At 53.5% G+C, this 23,375-nt stretch overlaps 1 protein-coding gene across 1 annotated transcript in view; it reads left to right on the plus strand.

The window, feature by feature from the left end:
• The window catches only part of SYNPO2 (synaptopodin 2), a 39,714-nt gene that overhangs the window by 13,174 nt on the left and 3,165 nt on the right, over positions 1-23,375 (plus strand). The window contains exon 5 of the mRNA XM_015563377.1: positions 5-738. Within this exon, the coding sequence (XP_015418863.1) occupies positions 5-738 (734 nt within the window). The remainder of the gene's footprint in view (positions 1-4; positions 739-23,375) is intronic.

A 23,375-nucleotide genomic window follows, 5' to 3' on the forward strand; every position in this document is an offset into this window, starting at 1 on the left:
GCAGCCCCCACCCCGGCCGGGAGCGCCTGGCAGGTGGGCGCCGTGGGCCCGCCCAGCGAGCTCCCCGGGATGCAGGGGAAAGGGGCCCAGCTCTTCGCCAAAAGGCAGTCGAGGATGGAGAAGTACGTGGTGGACTCCGACACCGTGCAGGCCCACGCTGCTCGCGCCCAGTCCCCCACGCCGTCGCTCCCCGCGGGTTGGAAGTACTCCTCCAATGTGCGAGCGCCGCCCCCGGTGGCCTACAACCCCATCCACTCGCCCTCCTACCCGCTGGCGGCTGTCAAGTCCCAGCCTTCCGGCCCGCAGGCCTCCAAAACCAGCAAGAAGAAGGGCAAGAAGCCGCTCAACGCTCTGGATGTCATGAAGCACCAGCCCTACCAGCTCAATGCATCCCTGTTCACTTTCCAACCCCCAGAGGCCAAGGCAGGCCTCCCCCAGAGGTCGCCGGCCAAGGTCAACGCCGGGCCGGCCCCCAGGCAGGCCTTCCCGCCCCGGGCCATCAATGCCAGCTCGCCCACTAATGCCAGCTCGCCCACCAACGCACAGGCCGCGTCCGTGTACTCGCTGCCGGCCTACAGCCCCCAGCCGGCCTTCTTCCCCGAGGCCGCCTCCCCGGTCAGCGCATCCCCGGTGCCCACGGGCGTCCCCGGCTCTCCAAAGCAAGAGGTGGCCTCCACGGCGTATTTGGTGGCACCGAGGCCCAAGTTCTCGGCCAAGAAGAGCGGCGTCACAGCGCAGGTGTGGAAACCCTCGATCGCGGAAGGGTAATCTGGTGGCGGAAGCCCGGTGTCCTCTTTGCTTGAAGCGATGGTTTGCAGTGTTACTTGCGTCCCCGGAATGCTTAGCGAGTCCTCCACTTACTTAATTTCAGACGCCGCCTCCCACTGTGGGTCCAAGGAGCACCATAGGGTCAATGAGTCAAACACCCAACTCAGATGGACTGCAGCCAGTTCGATCCTGTTTGGCACTTAAATCCGGGGCACCCCCCATAGCCACGTGCCATGATATTAAGCAAGCAGGTCCTTAGGGTGCGTGTGTTAGCTGAGACAGGCAGTGGTCAGTGAGCAGCGTGACCACCGACCTGCGCCCAGCCCTGCTCCCGGGCGAAGGGCTCGAGTCACCAGCACATGGCACACGCCGACGGCGGTTTCTTTTTGAAGTAGTGTTTTATCTCTGTTACTAGTGTTTAGGGGTAAGGAATGTACCGAGGGCAGGACCAGCTCCGGTCCCCACCTCGGCCACCTGGGCGAACTGCGGAGAAGTCCGGGGACTGTTGGCAGGTGCAGGGTTGGTTGGGGTGAGAGAGAGGGCCCTGGTCACTGTTGAGCACGGAGGTGTATTCGCTTCCTTGCCAGGTGTCGGACACACATGGAGATGGGATGGGGGAGGGGGTGGCGGAGAGTGATCACCGCCCTTTGCCAGCGATTCCCACGGCCCCCATCACTCGGGAGACTAAGCGAGCACACCCCCAGGGTTTGCCGGGGTGGAGGCAGGCCGTGGAGGAAGGTAGGCAGATGGGCGGGCCTCGGAGGCAGGTCCACGTGATGGGTGTCTTCCAGAGACCACGTGACTGGAGAGAGAGGGTGCTGGTGGCGCAGCAGGCCTGGTGTGTGGAGGCCAGGGGGTGAGTGCACCCCGAGATCAGCACCATTTCCCAGTGACCTCACAGCCTTCTTTTTCCCTGTGTTTCTTTGGCTTTTTGGGGACAACTCCTCCTCCCACTGCGCCTTGTGGCTCTAATCTCGCACCTTCACGTTATGATTTACCTCTGACGGACCAGGAGGATTCCGACAAGGTTACCTTGGGGTAGGGATTGCTCACACCCTGCGGTCGCCCAGCTGGCCGCGGAGTCGGCCACGTGACTGACAGGAACCTGAAGACCTTGCTCATAGCTATTTTAAGTCCGAGCCTGAGCAACGTTGGAAAGTATTCAGCGTGAATGCGGGTAGATCACAGAGCACTTTTGGCGGCTCCGGGGGGAACATCACCCCACATGGCGGGTGGCGGGGGGTGGGGGGGATGCGGTAGAGACGCTCGAGAAGACGCGTCTGGGTGCAGGGACGAGGCCCCACTGTGACCCGCGCGGACGTCTGCGCGCCTTTGCTCTGCTGTCACTCCGCCCGCTCTCTTTCCCACCATCCTATTAAAATGTTACTTTCTTCTTCACCTGCTCAATGTATGTTTTTCAACATCTTCCCTCTCCGAGCTGCTCTGACCTGTGCTATTTCTCGGACATTTCTCTGATAATGTTCCCCAAACATCTGCATTTCCTTTCATTATTTCTTAATGATTTCAGAGAGGAAGGGAAAGGGAGAGAGATAGAAACGTCAGTGATGAGAGAGAATCATGGATCGGCTGCCTCCTGCACGCCCCCTACTGGGGATCCATCCCACAACCTGGCGTGGAATGTGACCCCCTGGTTCACAGGCGGATGCCCCACCACCGAGCCACTGCACTTCCTTTTGCGAGCATGCCAAACTGCAAGCCTTGGGTGTTCCTGGGACACAGCTCCCAGAGGAGACCTACGTCAGCTGCCAACAGTAGGCCCCGCTCCTGCCTTCCCTCTGGAACATCTCCCGGGCCTTCGGGGGCAGTGCACGCAGAGGCTGCAAACACAGGTACAGCTCGGGCTCCCGCGTGCCCTTTGGGAAACCAGTGAGAAGAGGAATGCAGGATGAAGGAAGACGCGATCCGCCCTTTACAGAACGCTGCCGTCTGGTCTGTTTCTTCTTCCCCGCACAGGAAGTCTGGTGAATGCTGTGCATTTTGCATTCTTTCCTAATAGAACAACCAAAAAAGGCTGCTGAGGGCCGAGCCGGCGAGGAGATGGTTTTAGCCCTCGCATTCCTCACATAGCGTGCAGGGAACGGCGTGAGTCAGCGGGAGGATCATGGGCCACCAGGCAGTCAACTGGAGATCCTCCTTCAAGGGTAGCCGGTGTCTGAAGTCCTCCCAGGTGCCCAGGGGCCTGCGGTTTGCAGGAGAAGTGCCCTCGGCCCACTTGCTGTTGGACAGGTGGTGACCTTAGCAGGGCCCTTTTTGGGGTCCATGACTAATGCCACACGAGCCTGACTCGGACTGTCATGGCTCCCAAAAAGCTTCTGAGGCACGTGCCAGGGAGGTGGGCAGGGCAGCCCAGCTCCCCCTGGCCCTGGGCATCGTGCCATCTGGGCGGCACCTGTCCCACCCAGGGAAGAGGCCCAGCCCCTGCCCCGCAGGTGGGCAGTGCGAGCCAGAGGCCAGGCCTGCTCCCTGGAGCCAGAGAGGCACCCTCTGCCTTTTCTCCCGACCAGGGCCCCTGGGAGCCTGCCTGTGGGGTAAGCGACTGGGGAGCCGTGGCCAGGGCGCCAGCAGGGCAGGGGGAGATCGAGGGCGCAGGGGCTCAGCTTCCCTCCCCGGCACCCTCTGCCGCCTGGGTGGTGGTGGCTGGTGGCAGCGGCAGGTGTGGGCTGTGCTGGCCGGTTGCGGGCTTGGAGGAGGCAGTGTGTGTTAGTTTGGGCACCTTTGAGCTGAGTGTAGGCGTGGCTCCTGCGAATCAGCTTTTCACCGTCAGCACCACAGCGCCTGTGACCGACTGGGCGTCTGTGATGTGAGGTACCTGTGTGCCCACCCCCAGGAGCGCACGCGCAGTTACAAGCCCTGCAGTGTCAGCGCGAGGTGACCACAACGCTGAATCCCGCAGGACCCTACGTGAACCCCTCTTCGTGGGTTCCCACACTGCCTCCAACCTCCCTTCCAGCTGCCACACTCGAACTCTGGGTGTCCCGGTCTTAGGGGGGCGGGGAGCAGGTTAGCACAGAGCTGGGGAGACAGGAGCTGAGGACTGCCACTCTGATCTTAGCACAGTTACGATTTTATTTCTGATATTCCAACAACGGGCGTGTTTTTGTTCTGAGAGAGGGAAGAACGCACCGTGTCTGCACTGGACTGTTCACTGATGGTATAACCCGCACACTTCTAGGAATATGTTTAATCACTCGTGTCTGGGCTGTCCTCCCAGAGCACTGCAAGTCTGTACTTTAAAATATATCCAGCGTGATCGTCCTCGGTGGCGTCTCCCTCATTTAACCGTCACAAGACGCCCTCACTGTGCCCGTAGGAAGGCAGCCCGCGTGACCAGTGGCGTGAACGTGAGCCGGGCTCCGTCGCGCCTGGAGCGTGGGGCCCTTACAGGCGTGGTGGGCTCCGCGGACAGTCTCTGCTCCGCAGCCTCAGGTCTAGCTGCTCACAGGTCACGTCTGAGATGTCGGAACCAGGGGTCCACATTGAAGGGGGACCCTGCCCTGGCTGGGCTCTCGGTGGGAATCCTGGGAGGTCGCTTTGCTGTGACCGGCGTCCCGGTCCCTGACTCTGGAGCTGCCAGTGACGCCTCTGAGCACACAAGTGGACCCGCACAGGGCCCAGCCGGTTCCGTCCTCAGGCACCTGCCCGCACGGCTGGGACCCTGGCATGGGCGGGCAGGGCTCAGGTGACCGCCACCGAGAACGATTGTTCTCTGAAAAGCTAAATGCTCACGCCGCTCCCGGAGGGGAGCCCTGGGCTGCGAGCCCGTTCCCTGAAGTCAGGGCTGTTGAGTTTGAGCTGAAGGTTGTTAAGAGTTCATGAGAAACACAGGCGCACACTGAGACCCCCAACTCCATTCCCAGAGACACTGACCCTGCGGGTCCCCTGGCTGCCCCTTAGCGTGGACTCTGGGGACACAGACCCAGCCGCTCCAGAGCCGCAGAGCCAGCAGCCGGCGTTCTGGGAAGTTCTCTGACTTCCCACCAGAGCTGGCCGAGGGCCAGCGCCAGCCTGGAGATTCCCACGGGGCCGGACACCAGGCGGAGTTGCCGGGAGCGGCCCATCTCTGCTCCCCTTTCCGACTGACTGGTTGAAATGAAGTGTGAAACCCGGGGCTGTGCTGTGGGGCGTGGGGAACAGCAGAGCCAGCGTCCGGGGGGCCCGTAGCAGAACCCCCTCTCCTCGCTGTCATCAGGGGCACTTTCTTCAATTTTCAAAAAGTCACGCCTCCACGGTTTGCACATTTGTACACTAAGTTCCCGTTCGGCACTTGGAAATCACAGAACTCACTGCTCAGGCAGCCAGATGCAGAGTTTAATTAAACATGTTAATACCACAGCCTGCCTGGCCTGTCTCGACTCCTGGCTCCAAGGCTGGCGGCTGGCGAGGTGGGTCTCAGGGTTAAGGAGAGCCGGTGAGGCTTCCCGGGCTCCTGTCATTTAAGTGACTTTCTGTTTTGACACATGGGATTTCGTAGCTTTTTGCCTTTACTTTCTGGGTTCTGAATGTTGGCCGTGTTCTTGGCGTGTTGACCTAAAGCACGTGCTTCATGACGTGAAGTACACACTCAGGCTCCCCAATGAAATCAACCCCCGGGGCCCACGGCGCAGACCCCCACCCCCCTGCTGGTGAGAACAAGGTTCAAGGTCACGAGGACCTTTGAACACACCACGGAGACACCTGCTCCCCCTGCCCTGCTGGGAGCCTCTGGGGAACTGTTGATGGTTTGTTCTTGAAAAAAACAACAACAAAGGGTCGCAATTGGTTCTGAGTTGAACAGGCATCCAGTCTAGGGAGAAGGGAGAGGGAGAAGGGAGAAGGGAGGCCAATGGCAAGCAGCGCAGTGCTCTGTTTGGTGCTTCTTCGGGGGGCACTGGAGGAGTCCGGGACCCTTGGTGTCTTTGCCTGGTGGCCTGGTGTGACATCTCTCTCCAAGGCCACCCGCAGGCCCCGGCAGCACTGAGGTCTAAGCCAGGGGGACATGAGGGGGGGTCGGCGGGGGGGAGCCCCAGCATTGCCTCCGCCGCCGCAGCACAGAGTGCAAAACTTTACCGAAGTTATGCGGATGGCAGCACTCCCTGAGCACAGACTGCGGGCCCGGGCCTGTGCGAGGATCTCCCGTACATTCTCTCTTTTTATTGACGGATAATGGACGTAGCATAGCTCAGGGCTACAACACAGTGATTCGATGCTGTACACATTGGGAAACGATCGCACCTTCAGTGTGACCCCGTGAGCCCCCCCCCACAGTCACCCCACATAGTTACAGGGTTTTTCCTGTGATGAGAATGGTTAACACCTACTCTTAGCAGCTTTCAAACACACGATGCAGAAAAAAGAGGAGAGAGAGAGAGAGAGAGAGAGATAACGATGCGCAGCATAATCAGCCACTGTCACAGGACTTCCTTCTGTGATCGCTGAGGTCGGCACCTTGGACCCCTGCAGCCAGCCCCCCATCCCACCCCAGTCACCCGCTCTGGCCACCTGCGTGGATGCTGCTTGAATGAGCCGTCCTCCAGGACAGGTACCACGCTATCCCCGCTTTTAGATCTCGGGGTTCTCAGGCACAGAGTGGCTGACTAACCTGCCCGGGACCCCACAGAGCTTAGCAGTGGTTCCCGCGCTCTCCACCGGCTCCCTTCCGGGCTCACTGCTCCTGGGAGACACTGAGTAAACGCCCTGGAGTTGGGTGCCCCCAGGTGAGAGACACTCGTGATTGGTGGAGAAGGCACGTGGGAGCAGTAACAGCCTCCCTTTAGGGGACCTGCCCGTCAGAGGCCACAGGGGAGGGGACCTGCCCGTCGGAGGCCACAGGGGAGGGGACCTGCCCGTTGGAGGCTACAGGGGCAGGTACCTGCCCGTTGGGGGCCACGGGGGGGGGACCTGCCCATTAGGGATCCCAGGGGAGGGGACCAGCCCGTCAGAGGCCACAGGGGAGGGGACCTGCCCGTCGGAGGCCACAGGGGAGGGGACCTGCCTGTCGGAGGCCACAGGGGAGGGGACCTGCCCATTAGACACCACAGTGCACCTGTCTGAGAAATGCCGGTCACCTAGACCGTCTACATCAAAGGGAGACACTGACTAAATGCCCTGGAGTTGGGTGCCCCAGGTGAGAGACACTCGTAAAGGTGGTGGTGGTGGTGGGGGTGCTTAGGGCTCAGTCAGCGGTAGGGACGCCTGACATGGTGCAGTTACTGCTTAGGGACACCGCACGCGCCTGTTGGAGCCTCACACGCCCGCAGCTGCCTGCACAGTGTGGCACACCAGCCGGTCTAGGAGAAAGCCCTCACGTCCGGTAACAATAACGTGAGAAATGTTCCCCCCAGTTTTTAAGTTTAAACAAGTGGCTTGATTAGGGGAAGCCCAAGGCAAACATTTCATAAAGGAAACCCCGTGGGCTGAGGTGACAGCTGGCAGGAAGGCTCCGGGAACGCCGAGAGGCAAACGCCCGAGCAGAGGCCAGGCCGCCTCCCGGCCTCGTCCCCTGGCTGGAAGGGGGGACAGTGACAGGCGTCGCTCTGGAGTCATGAGGACGCACTGAATCAGTGCGCTGTGTTCAGGGGCGCCTGGCCCACAGCGAGCCTTCCCGATGTCCGCCATGGGGGTCGCTGTAAAGGGCACGAGATAGACAACAGCTGCGGCTCCGCACTCCCGGGAGCAGCACAGACACAACAGCGATATGGGCTCTGTGGCCTCTGCAGCTGGGAGCCCAAGGGGAGGGCCCAAAATCTAAACTGGAGAAGGGAGCTGTGCTGATGGAGCAGTGTGTGCGCTAATGGAGCAGTGTGTGCGCTGATGGAGCTGTGTGAGCGCTGATGGAGCAGTGTGTGTGCTGATGGAGCGGTGTGTGTGCTGATGGAGCGGTGTGTGTGCTAATGGAGCAGTGTGTGTGCTGATGGAGCAGTGTGTGTGCTGATGGGGCAGTGTGTGTGCTGATGGAGCAGTGTGAGCGCTGATGGAGCTGTGTGTGCTAATGGAGCTGTGTGTGTGCTAATGGAGCCGTGCCCGCGTTAATTGCCTAATGACCTAGGGAGTGGGCCACTAGGAGCCCTGTCTCTTCTCTCCTGCTTCACCCTCACTGACGCTTCTGGGTCCCTGTTCCTCTATTGCTCTCTGCTCAGCCTTCTGCCAAGTTTTATCCTTTGTTATCATCTGCTGCTTGGCATTTCGTTGTTGGAGGTGTTTACAAAGCGGAGACCAGCATTTAAAAAGTTGGGTTCTTTATATTTTTTAAAGAGAAACCCAACGTCAGCACCAATGTGAACTCAAACAAGCGCGGTGCCCGGGAAATGCCTTGCGGACTCTCTCAGGGAAAGGCTGGGGTGAGATGTATTCTCAGGACCGGAGCGTGGACGCTTCCAGGGGCCTCTCCAGGGAAGTGGGCCTGGCAGGGCGGCAGGTCCCCAGGCTCCGAGGCCGCAGCAGACAGCTGCTCCCATCCCTCTTCCCGCCACTGTCCCAGGACAAAGGGCCAGCATAGGCCTCTGCAGGGTAACTGATCCCCTTGCCCCAGAAGTGGGATCAGTTTCCAAAAGCAGAAGGAGTGAACCCCGGGCCTGCACACCCCAGCGCCCTGCCAGCAGCGCAAAGCGATTCTCAGAGGCTGAGCGCTGGTGCAGGGAGGATCCTAAAATTCCAGCCGCCTTTCCAACCCCTGGGGACTTTTGTGGGTTTTCTGGAACTTCTAGAATCCTCTGACTCAGAAGCAGAAGTCAGGACTGATCTTGAAGAGAAAAAAGCCAAACAAGCCGAGAATCTGAAAAATTTTCTCTGAACCAAAAATTGCTTTTATTTCAAAAACAATTAAATGGATTTCATTCAGCCTTTTTCTTTTGTGACATTTAATCACATTTATTTTTCCTTTAAAAGTAAAAAAGCAACTAGGTCCCATTCTTGCATGGCAGACCCCTTAGTCCCCCCCCTCCCGCCCCCCCTCCTGAACATTTAAAAACATGTTCACAAAACCATCCTCTAACGCTAAAACGTTGGTCAGTAATACGCTGAACTGTATAATAAGGTGCTCATTTAAAGTGTCCTATTGGTCCTTCCACAATTCGGGTGTTCTTTCCCCTAATCACCCAGAGCGTACTGATGGCCCGACTGCTTGTTGGTACTCACCAGGAAGTGCCAACCATAGTCTTCCCTGTAAACCCGTGAGGGGCTGCACAGAGTTTGAATCCTACCTCATGAAATAGCCAGCAGACTGACACAACCCATTTGGGTGGCGTTGCCGAAATAAATAGCAAAGCAAAATATGTCACTCAGAACTTCCGATTTTAATTTAATTTTACACTTGGATTCACCAAGTACCCAGATTTCCTGCCGCACAGACCTCAGCTTTCACACACTAGCGCCTTCACAGCGCTCCCAGGCAGCTGCCCAAAGTCTGTTCCGCAGGAAAAGTCCGGCCCCGCTGCCCCAGCTTAGCATTTCGGGTTCGGTAGGTCCAGGTGGGATACACTCCTGGAGACTGTGATGCTAGCAGGCTGGGAAACACATCGTGAAAAATACTTTTCTAACACAAACACCACTGCAGTCAGCTTCCTGCTTTCAGCCTGTAGGAAGGTTTCCAGTTCACCCCTTTGTCTTCTTGGAAATGCGCCCCTTTAGCTGTCTGAGCGCCATGGGCGGCTTTCCTCCCCGTGTCCGCTAGATGGCAGCAAACGCCGTCCCCTCAGGCAGGGCTTCCCGCAGCCCTCCCAAACCTTGACACAGAATTTAAGTGGAACACTGTTTTCTCATTGATTTCTTTTTTAAAAATCTTTATTGTTGTGGGTATTACAGATGTCCCCTTCTTCCCCCTGGTTTCCCCCCTCCACCCAGTTCCTGCCCTGCCCCAGGCCTTCACCACCCTACTGTCTGTATCCATAGGTGAGATCTTCAGTTAATCTCTTTCCCCCTCTCCTCCCCCCTTCCCCCTGATATTCCTGTCTGTTCCATGCTTCCATGCCTTTGATTCTGTTTTATTCACCAGTTTATTTTGTTCATTAAATTTCTTGTTCATTTGTTTTGATTTTTAGATTCAATTGTTGATAGATATTTATTGCCATTTTATTGTTCATATCTTTTATTTCTTCTTCTTCTTCTTCTTCTTCTTCTTCTTCTTCTTCTTCTTCTTCTTCTTCTTCTTCTTCTTAAAGTTTCTGTTGAGAAGTAGCTGACAGTCGTATGTGCACTCCCTTATAGGTAACTAACTGCTTTCCTCTTGCTGCTTTTAAGATTCTCTCTTTGTCTTTAACCTTTGGCATTTTAATTATGATGTGTTTTGGTGTGGGCCTCTTTGGGTTCATCTTGTTTGGGACTCTCTGTGCTTCCTGGGCTTGTAAGTCTATTTCTTTCACCAGGTAGGGGAATTTTTCTGTCATTATTTCTTCAAATAGGTTTTCAATATCTTGCTCTCTCTCTCCTCCTTCTGGCACCCCCAGAATGAGAATGTTTGTACGCTTGAAGTTGTCCCAGAGGCTCCTTTTTCTAGCTTCATATTTTTGGACTCTCTTTTCTTTTTGCTCTTCTGATTGGGTGTTTTTTGCTTCCTTGTATTCAAAATCCTTGATTTGACTTTTGGACTCCTCTATTGTTGAATCCTATAAATTGTTCTTCATTTCAGTTAGTGTATTCTTCATTTCTGACTGGTCCTTTTTCATGTCTTTGACATTCTCACTAATATCGTGACAGTTTCATGTAGATCCTTGAGTAACCTTATAACCATGGTTTTGAACTCTGTATTTAGTAGTTTGCTTCCTTCCATTTCTTTCATTTGTCACATGTTTCTTTGTCTCCACATTTTGGCTGCTTCCCTGTGTTTGTTTCTATGTATTAGGTAGAGCGGCTATGTCTCCTGGAATGGGTAGAGTGGCCTTCTGTAGCAGGTGTCTTGTAGGGCCCAGCAGCTCAGCCTCCCAGTTTCACTGATTCCTTAAACAGAAGAATACAGAGGCCTCCAGATGTGATTTCATCTGACCCCCTGCTTCTAATCCAGGCAGAGAATAAATATTTCTAGGAGCAGAATGATATGAATTTGATCATCCAGAGGAGGGATGGACCAAGTTCCTCATCTCTGGGAAAGGGAGATTCATGACTTCTCATGGTGGGAGGACAATTGAGTCTGTTATCACCAGTCACAGATGTTCTCAGTAATAACTAACTTAAACCTCTCTGGCATGAATCAGGACATTCCTATCTTGTGATCTAGGCTAACAGAGACTTTTGACGCACTTTGAATGCTAATTAGATTTTAAAAATGAAAACAGATATGATTGTAGAGTTTTCAAAACTAGAAAGAAGCTCATACGCTTTAGGATTACAGGGGAGGAGCCCAACGTTTTTGTCAAACCTGAAGAGTGAGGTGATGGAGTGATGGGGTGGACAGACAAGGCACAGAGAGGGTGGGGCCATGTGGCAGGAACCCCCACCGAGGGGCAGCTCCATCCAACCGGAGCGTTGTTTTCAGACCTTTGACACACTCATGCTCATTTCTGAAACAGGGCGGTGCCGTCCGGAGGCCTGGAACATGAGATCCGTGTCTGTATACTTCCCAGTGGAGGAGAAACAACTATCAGAAAATTGGGGAGCTGGATATTTGAGGATGAGAGAGTAAAGGTCTCTATTGGTGAAAAAAAAGGAATTAGAACTAATGAATGGAATTGCAAGATGGTGAATTTAAGTTTAACTTAACCTAACACATCTGTGGGGAAGAGAAGGAGAAGGACTTAAGCCAGGGGTGGGCAAACTTTTTGACTCAAGGGCCACAATGGGTTCTTAAACTGGACCGGAGGCCGAAACAAAAGCATGGATGGAGTGTTTGTGTGAACTAATATAAATTCAAAGTAAACATCATTACATAATAGGGTACGGGCTTTTTTTTTTTTTAGTTTTATTCATTTCAAACGGGCCAGATCCGGCCTGCGGGCCTAGTTTGCCCACCGTAGTTTGCACGGCTGACTTAAGCAGTGGTTCTCAACCTTGGCTGCACATTAGAATCACATGGAAATCTTTTTAAAATCCTGATTTCTGGGCCTCATCTTCCAGAAATTCTGTTTCTTTGTTATGGGGTGGGGCCACAACATTAGTAACAGAGAAACAATTTCCAGAGGATGAGGCCCAGAAATCAGGATTTTAAAAAGATTCCCAGGTGATTCTAATGTGCAGCCAAGGTTGAGAACCACTGCCCTAGGGTGAGGTAGGCAATGGGCCTGCAGTGTTGTGGAGCAGAACTTCTGGAACCTTCTGCCTGTCCTTTCTCCTGAGTCACTGGCTCTTCATCCTTTGCTGTCCGATGCAGGTCCTGATTATAAAATTACGTCACTTGAATTGTGCATTCACACAGAATGCAAACTTTTACAAATAAGAACCATTTATCAATAGTGTTCTTTGCCGCCACTGTTCAGCCGGTTTTGCTGTCATTTGGCTTTGCTCTGAGATTTCTGTAACGTTCAACCCAGCACTGTGAGCCATGCCCAAGGTCAAGCCCTGCCTTGGGAACGGGGCGTAACTGTTTATCAGTGTGTCCTGGGACACACCGCATGGCCAGGCTTCATTTATTCTCAGCTTGACTTCATTTAAAAAAAAAAAGGACTGGCCTAGAGTGGTCAGCAAACTCATTAGTCAACAGAGCGAAATATCAACAGTACAACGATTGAAATTTCTTTTGAGAGCCAAATTTGTTAAACTTAAACTATATAGGTAGGTACATTGTTATTAACTTAATTAGGGTACTCCTAGGGCTTAGGAAGAGCCACAGTCAAGGGGCCAAAGAGCCACATTTGGCTCGCGAGATGCAGTTTGCAAACCACGGGCCTAGACTGACCTGAATTTAGCAGCTTGTTATATCTTCACAGTAGCCTTTCATCCGGGACTATCTGACCCACAGTAATAAACTGTAGGAGAGTCGCCTTCAGAACCTTGGAAGAACTGAGAGAGTTCATGCCTCCCAGGTAAGACACACACCAAACGTCTAGCCTGGGTCACCACGTGTGAGTCCAGGTAGTCTAGATTCAGTCACCACGTGTGAGTCCAGGTGGTCTAGCCTGGGTCACCACGTGTGAGATTCCAGGTGGTCTAGCCTCAGTCACCACGTGTGAGGTTCCAGGTTGTCTAGCCTGTCACCTTGTGTGAGGTTCCAGGTGGTCTAGATTCAGTCACCGCGTGTGAGGTTCCAGGCGGCCTAGCCTGGGTCACCACGTGTGAGATTCCAGGTGGTCTAGCCTCAGTCACCGCGTGTGAGGTTCCAGGCGGCCTAGCCTGGGTCACCACGTGTGAGGTTCCAGGTGGTCTAGCCTCAGTCACCACATGTGAGATCCCAGGTGGTAAATGGCCGTCTGGGATAAGCTCTAGACATTTCCTTTCCCACGCCTGCCCGGCGTGATTTTTAAGGGATAGGTGCTTAAGAAGTATAGACATGCGTGTTATGAGGGTCTCTTCACAGCATTTTAATGGCCCACCTGGGCCCAGAGCCTGAGCTGCAGCTCAGTGGCATGAATCAGATGCCCCGGACGTCCACGGTGGCTCCGCGGCTGCCGCCAGGGGAGCGCGGGCTGCCAAGGGTGCCGCCGCCATGCTCCCCTGCAGGGTGTTAGCTGTTCAGTTGGGTGTTTATTACAGTTTCCGTTCAGCACGACTCCGCATTAGTTTCAGGTGAGCAGCACGTGGTGACCTAGGCTAGGCCACTTAGAATCTCACACGTGGTGAGTGACCTGGGATAGACCTGCCTGAGGTTACAAAGTGTTCCCTTTGGTAAGTTAAGTGCCCAAGTGCTTTCTTCTCTCTTTTTAATTGGTTTTATAGAGAGAGAGAGAGAAACATCATGTTGTTCCACGTATGGGTGCGTCACTCACTGGTTGCTTCTTGTAAGCGCCCTGCCTGGGACCCACATCTGAAACCTGGGCGTGCCCCAGGACGCTGCAGCCAGCTGAGCCACCTGGCCAGCGCCTGCCCGGGCATCTTCCAAATGAGTCACTGCTTCCTGTTTTGAAGAAACGTGACTGGGACGCTTCTGATAGAAAATGTTTCTAAGTTTCCCAGTTTTCCTTGAAAAGCAGACACCCTCATGACTATTGTTGCTTTAATCTAGTTTCCTGCTTCAATCTATTACCCCCTCTCTGGCGCCCCCTGCCCCCACTGGTCTTTTATCTATTCCAGAAAAATGGCCCTTCAAACCCCACTTACTTTACGATGTTCCTGTGTCTCTAAGATGAAAGAGCCCGGCCAGTGTGGCTCAGTGGTTGAGCCTTGACCTATGAACCAGGAAATCACAATGGGTTCCCGGTCAGGGCACATGCCTGGGTTTCAGGACCCCAGTGTGGGGCGTGCTGGAGGCAGCTGATCAATGATTCTCTCTGCATCGATGTTTCTGTCTCTCCCTCTCCCTTCCTCTCTATGAGATCAATTAAAAGGAAAAGAAATAATAAGGTGTTTATTTAAAAAAGAAATAAGATGAAATGAATACATGGAGGTTTTGTGTAAATTCCCTCAAATGAGAAAGATGTCATTAATAGAAAAGTGACCATTTGGACCAGGGGTGTGATAAGGCGATTAAACCAAATCTTTCCTGCTCTGTGCTTAAGGAAACAATTTGGTGGCGCTTTCCCAGATGGAAAGTTATATGTTTTATTCCTAATTTTAAACATCACTCCAAGGGCATGTTTTCTTGACAAAGGAAACATAAACATGGTTTGGTAATAAATCTCAAAATTTCCCAAGAACAGTATGTTAAACATTTTCCCTAGGGCTCAAGATATGAATCAAGGGATCTATTTAATCCGCTTTAAAAACGTAATGGACAGAAAAACAGTGACAAAGACGGAATAAGTCATTGCGCTCTCCTCCTCCTTGAGAAAGAATGTTACCCTGTGCTGTGTCCTGGTGCCACTAGACCAGACGGGTCCTCACCTGCCCGCCTCCAACCAATCAGCGTGGACAGGAGTTTGCAGACAATAAAGTAGAGGTTTAGCCTGGACGGTGTGGCTCAGTGGTTGAGCATCGACCTAGGAACCAGGAGGTCACGGTTCGATTCCCCATCAGGGCACATGCATGGGTTTCGGGCTCAACCCCCAGTAGGGGATGTGTAGGAGGCAACTAATCCATATTTCTTTCTCATTGATCTCTCTTTCTCTCTCTCTCTCTCTCTCTCTCCTTTTCTTTCTCTCTTAAATCAATTTTAAAAACATTTAAATTATTCAATTTAAAAACATTTCAGTTATTGGATAAATATTTATTGATCCAACTAATATTTAGTGAATGTTTATCTCAGGACTAAGGGGGCTGGTGTGGGCTCTACTGACGGGTGGGCAGGGGAGGGGTGGGTGGACATCGCACAGCCCCGACGGCAGCCGGGCGTCCTTCCGTCTGGTTTCGTGAGCGTGTGGTCCATAGGGTCCTCCCGGCCCATGGGCCTGGGGCTGAGATGCCTAAAGCCCCGATGCCTTTCGCTCACGGGAACTCTGCTTCCGTCAGCAGCCCCGGCGTGTCCTGGGGTCGGCGGTGCTGACCGATGGGAGGTCCGCGGCTCGATGGCTCAATGGCTGAGGAGGGGCGTGGGGGACAGAGAGGGGAGGGCCACGCTGAAGACATGGGGTTAGCTCTGCGCGGCCGGAGTGGTGGTGTCTCTGCCATCACCGTCAGCGCGCTCTGGTCCGGCTGGCTGCAGGGCCACGGCCACGGGTGCCTTGCAGCATGTCGCGCAGGGAACCCCCGAACCGACCAGAGAGAACATTCGCGCGTCTGTCTGAGCCGGACCGACAGCATAGGCGGAGCGAGAGCGAGGCTCTGCACCGGACAGTTTTCGGCTTCTTTCCTGCGTTAGAAATTAAGGAGGGGCAGAGGCAGGGTACGTGGAGGGGGAGGGCAGGGCCAGGACGGAGTACAGCATGGGTAACAAGAGAGGGGATCGCTCCTGGGGTTTCACAGGTGTGTCCCCTGCATGCACAGTTGTGTTCCCTGTCTGCACAGCTGTGTTCCCAGTCTGCACAGTTGTGATCTCTGCCTACACAGCTGTGTTCCCTGCCTGTACAGCTGTGTTCGCTGCCTACACAGTTGTGTTCCCTGCCTGTACAGCTGTGTTCGCTGCCTACACAGTTGTGTTCCCTGCCTGTACAGCTGTGTTCGCTGCCTACACAGTTGTGTTCCCTGCCTGTACAGCTGTGTTCGCTGCCTACACAGTTGTGTTCCCTGCCTGTACAGCTGTGTTCGCTGCCTACACAGTTGTGTTCCCTGCCTGTACAGCTGTGTTCGCTGCCTACACAGTTGTGTTCCCTGCCTGTACAGCTGTGTTCGCTGCCTACACAGTTGTGTTCCCTGCCTGTACAGCTGTGTTCGCTGCCTACACAGTTGTGTTCCCTGCCTGTACAGCTGTGTTCGCTGCCTACACAGTTGTGTTCCCTGCCTGTACAGCTGTGTTCGCTGCCTACACAGTTGTGTTCCCTGCCTGTACAGCTGTGTTCGCTGCCTACACAGTTGTGTTCCCTGCCTGTACAGCTGTGTTCGCTGCCTACACAGTTGTGTTCCCTGCCTGTACAGCTGTGTTCGCTGCCTACACAGTTGTGTTCCCTGCCTGTACAGCTGTGTTCGCTGCCTACACAGTTGTGTTCCCTGCCTGTACAGCTGTGTTCGCTGCCTACACAGTTGTGTTCCCTGCCTGTACAGCTGTGTTCGCTGCCTACACAGTTGTGTTCCCTGCCTGTACAGCTGTGTTCGCTGCCTACACAGTTGTGTTCCCTGCCTGTACAGCTGTGTTCGCTGCCTACACAGTTGTGTTCCCTGCCTGTACAGCTGTGTTCGCTGCCTACACAGTTGTGTTCCCTGCCTGTACAGCTGTGTTCGCTGCCTACACAGTTGTGTTCCCTGCCTGTACAGCTGTGTTCGCTGCCTACACAGTTGTGTTCCCTGCCTGTACAGCTGTGTTCGCTGCCTACACAGTTGTGTTCCCTGCCTGTACAGCTGTGTTCGCTGCCTACACAGTTGTGTTCCCTGCCTGTACAGCTGTGTTCGCTGCCTACACAGTTGTGTTCCCTGCCTGTACAGCTGTGTTCGCTGCCTACACAGTTGTGTTCCCTGCCTGTACAGCTGTGTTCGCTGCCTACACAGTTGTGTTCCCTGCCTGTACAGCTGTGTTCGCTGCCTACACAGTTGTGTTCCCTGCCTGTACAGCTGTGTTCGCTGCCTACACAGTTGTGTTCCCTGCCTGTACAGCTGTGTTCGCTGCCTACACAGTTGTGTTCCCTGCCTGTACAGCTGTGTTCGCTGCCTACACAGTTGTGTTCCCTGCCTGTACAGCTGTGTTCGCTGCCTACACAGTTGTGTTCCCTGCCTGTACAGCTGTGTTCGCTGCCTACACAGTTGTGTTCCCTGCCTGTACAGCTGTGTTCGCTGCCTACACAGTTGTGTTCCCTGCCTGTACAGCTGTGTTCGCTGCCTACACAGTTGTGTTCCCTGCCTGTACAGCTGTGTTCGCTGCCTACACAGTTGTGTTCCCTGCCTGTACAGCTGTGTTCGCTGCCTACACAGTTGTGTTCCCTGCCTGTACAGCTGTGTTCGCTGCCTACACAGTTGTGTTCCCTGCCTGTACAGCTGTGTTCGCTGCCTACACAGTTGTGTTCCCTGCCTGTACAGCTGTGTTCGCTGCCTACACAGTTGTGTTCCCTGCCTGTACAGCTGTGTTCGCTGCCTACACAGTTGTGTTCCCTGCCTGTACAGCTGTGTTCGCTGCCTACACAGTTGTGTTCCCTGCCTGTACAGCTGTGTTCGCTGCCTACACAGTTGTGTTCCCTGCCTGTACAGCTGTGTTCGCTGCCTACACAGTTGTGTTCCCTGCCTGTACAGCTGTGTTCGCTGCCTACACAGTTGTGTTCCCTGCCTGTACAGCTGTGTTCGCTGCCTACACAGTTGTGTTCCCTGCCTGTACAGCTGTGTTCGCTGCCTACACAGTTGTGTTCCCTGCCTGTACAGCTGTGTTCGCTGCCTACACAGTTGTGTTCCCTGCCTGTACAGCTGTGTTCGCTGCCTACACAGTTGTGTTCCCTGCCTGTACAGCTGTGTTCGCTGCCTACACAGTTGTGTTCCCTGCCTGTACAGCTGTGTTCGCTGCCTACACAGTTGTGTTCCCTGCCTGTACAGCTGTGTTCGCTGCCTACACAGTTGTGTTCCCTGCCTGTACAGCTGTGTTCGCTGCCTACACAGTTGTGTTCCCTGCCTGTACAGCTGTGTTCGCTGCCTACACAGTTGTGTTCCCTGCCTGTACAGCTGTGTTCGCTGCCTACACAGTTGTGTTCCCTGCCTGTACAGCTGTGTTCGCTGCCTACACAGTTGTGTTCCCTGCCTGTACAGCTGTGTTCGCTGCCTACACAGTTGTGTTCCCTGCCTGTACAGCTGTGTTCGCTGCCTACACAGTTGTGTTCCCTGCCTGTACAGCTGTGTTCGCTGCCTACACAGTTGTGTTCCCTGCCTGTACAGCTGTGTTCGCTGCCTACACAGTTGTGTTCCCTGCCTGTACAGCTGTGTTCGCTGCCTACACAGTTGTGTTCCCTGCCTATACAATTGTGTTCCCTGCCTACACAACTGTGTTGCTTGCACGAACAGGTGTGTTCCCTGTCTGCACAGCAGTGTTCCCTGTCTGCACAGCTGTGTTCCCTGCCTATACAGCTGTGTTCCCTGCCTATACAGCTGTGTTCCCTGTCTGCACAGCTGTGTTCCCTGCCTATACAGTTGTGTTCCCTGTCTGCACAGCTGTGTTCCCTGTCTGCACAGCTGTGTTCTCTGCCTACACAGCTGTGTTCCCTGCCTACACAGCTGTGTTGCCTGCATGCACAGGTGTGTTCCTTGCCTGCACAGGGGCCATGAGCAGGGCTGGCTCAAACCTTTCCCTAAGGAAGCTGTGGGCCTGGGGCGTGACTGCCCACCAGGACCCGCCAGGTTAGGAATTTATGATTTATGGCATCACCCCCTCTGCATCCATAGGTAGTAGGCACATCATCTATGAAAAGCTGCTCTCTTCTCCTCTCTCTCCTTTTCAGGGCAGATGCAGGTTCACAGTGACTGTTCTTTGTGCGGGAGGGTTGGAGGGGAAGGTGGCCTGGGAGTCTTAGGAAAGGTATTTAGGATATTAGGGACAGCTAGCACCGAATTCACGTCGAGTGGCTTTATAATCTATACTAATAAAAGGGTAATATGCTAATTAGAGCAGACATCTTCCAGACATCCTTCTGGACAAAGCCACAGTGGCAGGGGCCGAGGCAGACTGGTTAGGGGTAATTAGGCAGGCAGGCAGGTGAGCGGTTGGGAGCCAGTGGTCCCGGATTGCGAGAGGGATGTCCGACTGTCAGCTTAGGCCTGATCCCACAGTTGGATATCCCCCAAGGTGTCCTGGATTGGAGAGGGTGCAGGCCGGGCTAAGGGACCCCTCTCCCGTGCAAAAATTTCATGCACCAGGCCTCTAGTTTATCATATAAGGTACATAAGCATTAATTTTATACTAATCATGACATTCTCCTTCATTAAGTGATTACATGTGCCATACACTGACATTTCTACAGAAACCCCCACAAGGTCAAAGATTCATTTACTTCACGGGATCAACATCCTTTGCTTATGGTGACAGTTATGTTTTCTCTATAGAAACTGATGAAATTAGAACTTCTTACATTGTTTTTTTTCTGTGGTGGGATCTCAGTGACCTTTACTGTTTACATCTTTTAGAGAGAAACGTGATTAAAAGGTTTTATTTTTATGTTCTAACCGACTAAAGTAGACTTTTACAAGAAATATACTGACGGCAGGCTTTTCCCCTGAATTACAGGCGATCACACTGGTGCTTCCAGGGATGACCTGCAACGGGGCCCCATGAACACTCCACTTGCGGCTATGTCTTAGCAGGGGTGGGCAAACTTTTTGACTCGAGGGCCACAATGGGTTCTTAAACTGGACCGGAGGCCGGAACAAAAGCATGGATGGAGTGTTTGTGTGAACTAATATAAATTCAAAGTAAACATCATTACATAAAAGGGTACGGTCTTTTTTTTTTTTTTAGTTTTATTCATTTCAAATGGGCTGGATCCGGCCAGCGGGCAGTAGTTTGCCCACAGCTGTCTTAGAGTCTCGCCCCTCCTTGTGAGGGTCAAAATGGCTGTGGAGGGATTTCTCTCCATTAACAGATTTGATGCCTTAAAACACACTATTTACATACAATTCTAGCCTCTGGCAGTGGTTCTCAACCTGTGGGTCACGACCCCTTTGGGGGTTGAATGACCCTTTCACAGGGGTCGCCTAAGACCATCGGAAAACACAATATAATTATATATTGTTTTTGTGATTAATCACTATGCTTTAATTATGTTCAATGTGTAACAGTGAAATCGGGGGTCACCAGAACATGAGGAACTGTATTAAAGGGTCGCGGCATTAGGAAGGTTGAGAACCACTGCTCTATGGCTTGGATTCCTCAGTTTCCCTGTGCAAACACAGCCCTGCTGTGTGGCCTGGTAAATCAGTAAGGGCCACGCCTCAGTTTCCTTATGTGGGAGACGGGGAGTGTAGGGTTGTTAAGGGGGTTAACAGGGAAGAAACGCTTAGAACTGGAACCAGCAGGTGGTAAAAAAGCTGTGCATTTTACTGTTGTCCTTGCCTCTGAGGTGAAAGGGACCCCAGACGCATGTGGGCGGAGTCCCTGACCTCAAGTGACGGGTTATTTTTATGATGTTAGAGCCGCAGGTTCAAGGGCAGGCGGAAGCCTGCGTCTGGGCCGCTGGAGCCGGCCACAGTGAGGTCAGCGAGTGTTTCTGGCCAGCCCTGCCCCCGCCTGGTGCTGTGGCCCCGGCTCCTATCTGGGCCGCCCCAGGTGCCAACCCCACTTCAAAGCAAGGCCCCTCCTATTTTTATCCCGTGGGCAGCCTGCCGGGCGCTGCCTCTTGAACAAAAGGTCCTCCCAGGCCTCTGGCTCCTCACAACCACAGGATAATCGCTGTCCTGGGGCCCTGAGGCGGGTGCAGAAGCGCAGTCTGTACCCGCCCCCCCATCAGTGGGGAGCCAGCATTACTGCCCCGCACAAGCACAACCGAGGGGAAGGCCCCAGGTGAGCCCCATGCTGCCCAGAGGGGCCAGGCAGCACCCCCAGGTCAGGCGATGCCCGCGGTCACTCTCACACCCGGGCCCTTTCTCTCAAAGGGCTCCCTTCAAGTACTTTTTAAAAGGGAGCTGAGCCCAGCTGGCGTGGCTCAGTGGTTGAGTGTCGACCTATGAACCAGGAGGTCAGGGTTCGATTCCCGGTCAGGGCACATGCCCGGGTGGTGGGGTCGAGCCCCACCATGGGGTGTACAGGAGGCAGGCGATCGATGATTCTCATCATTGATGTTTCTTTCTCTCCCTCCCTCTCTGAAAGCAATAAAAATATATTTTTTAAAAAGTGACTTGATTTAGAACTGAAAATGTAATCTGAAAGTGAACCTAACAGGAATTAAGATGCATGGTCTGTGTCAGAGTCGGGACGAGCAGCTCTGGCCGCCAGCCGCCTTTCCCCAGGCCGGGCGTGCGGACTGCGTTCTCAGGGCTGTTTAAGCAACGTGCGCTCACGTGATGCCCTCGTTCTTGATCGTACGGCTCGGAAGTCCTGTCCCATGCACGGTTCTCGGCCAGCGGAAACAGACAGTCCCCTGTTTTTTTATTTTTATTTTTTAAAATATATTTTTATTGATTTCAGAGAGGAAGGGAGAGGGAGAGAGAAACATCAATGATGAGAGAGAATCATTGACCTGCTGCCTCTTACACGTCCCCCACTGGGGATGGAGCCTGCACTCAGGCACGTGCCCTGACCAGGAATGGAACCGTGACCCCTGGTTCATAGGTCGATGCTCAACCACTGAGCCACACTGGCTGGGCAGTCCTGGCTTAGGTAAGAGTGCTGCCACAGAACTTCCCCAAACTCCATGTGGTGGAAGAAAATGTCAGATTCACTTGCAGAAGGCAGATCCCAGGAAATATGAGGTAGAGGCTGTTTTATTAAGAGACTAGAAAAGCCTTGACCAGTTTGGCTCAGTGGATAGAGCGTCAGCCTGCGGACTGAAGGGTCCCAGGTTGGATTCCGGTTGAGGGCATGTACCTTGGTTGCGGGCACATCCCCAGTGGGGGGTGTGCAGGAGGCAGCTGATCGATATTTCTCTCTCATCGATGTTTCTTCTGTCCCTCTCCCTTCTTCTCTGTAAAAATAATATATATATATATTTTAAAAAAGAGACTAGAATAAAAATGATCTAAAAGTTCTCCTGACCCCTGACTCCCAGCTTGATTATGTCTCAGTAATCTCCAGGGAGCGTTTGCCCGATATTTAAAGCTCTCGGTAAGGGAATTCCAAATCTCCGTGGAGACTTCATCTAAGACTTTTCTCCAAGCAGTTTAAACCCTTCGCAGTCCCACAGACCTAAGTGCAACCCTTTTCCCTCCACATGAAAACCTCCTACCTGCTTAGAAAATGGATTCCTTTGCAAGTATTGCTTCATCCTACCTGTCTCGCCAAACTTGGCCTGACGTGTGGTTTGGTGCGTGTATGCTGGGGGTGAGGGTGGGCAAGAGTCTTTGCATAAGAGCTGCACCATATGCCACTGACCTGGGGGAAGGGCCGCACCGCCGGGCGTGACCACACATCATGGCGAAGCCAGCCCCGTCTCCTGGTTCTGGTGATGGAGAAATGGCTGTTCATTCCTCAGCAAGCACCACGCACCTACTTGCCAGGCACTGTGCCAGGTCTGAGGACGTCTTAGAACAGCGATGGCGAACCTATGACACGCGTGTCAGAGGTGACACCCGAACTCATTTTTTTGGTTGATTTTTCTTTGGTAAATGGCATTTAAATATATAAAGTAAATATCAAAAATATAAGTCTTTGTTTTACTATGGTTGCAAAGATCAAAAAATTTCTATATGTGACACGGCACCAGAGTTAAGTTAGGGATTTTCAAAATGCTGACACGCCGAGCTCAAAAGGTTCCCATCACTGACTTAGAAGACGTAGATGGAGCTAAATTCTAGCAGGAAGAAGCAGATAAGCAGACTAACTGAATAAAACATTTATTCTGGTAGGCAGTCGTAAGCCTAGGGGAGAAACCAAGCAGAGAGGGGGGGATGGGGAATTTTCAGAGACAGAGAGACTAGCCGAAGTGCGACCTTGTGATGTGATTCAGGCCTGAAGGAGAGGAAGCAGAGTCGTGGGTGCTGATACCGGGAGGCAGCAGGGTCAGCAGGTGCAAAGGTCCTGGGGCACCAGGATGCCTGGTGAGATCATAGCAGGGAAGAGGCCAGCGCAGCCGGATCAGAGGGACAGGGAGCCCTGGCCAGGCGGCTCAGGGGCTGGAGTGCCATCTGTACACCAAAGGCTGTGGGTTCTCGGGGTTCACACGGGAAGCAGCCTTCGTTGAAAAAAATCTCTGAGCTCTTTGTTTTCAGGACATCACTCAACCACGTGCTGAACTTTCTCATTTCTAAGCTTCCGTTCTTCCGATGATTTTGAAACTAAACAGGTGGGAGAACGACCTGACAGGAAGGTTTTGTCTCTCATCTGGTGCTGTGGGTACCCTGATGTGTGTGCACTCGTGTGGCCCTTAGTCCTCCCAGAG

This window comes from Myotis davidii, unplaced genomic scaffold (genome assembly GCF_000327345.1).
Source record: "Myotis davidii unplaced genomic scaffold, ASM32734v1 scaffold698, whole genome shotgun sequence".
NCBI lineage: Eukaryota > Metazoa > Chordata > Mammalia > Chiroptera > Vespertilionidae > Myotis > Myotis davidii.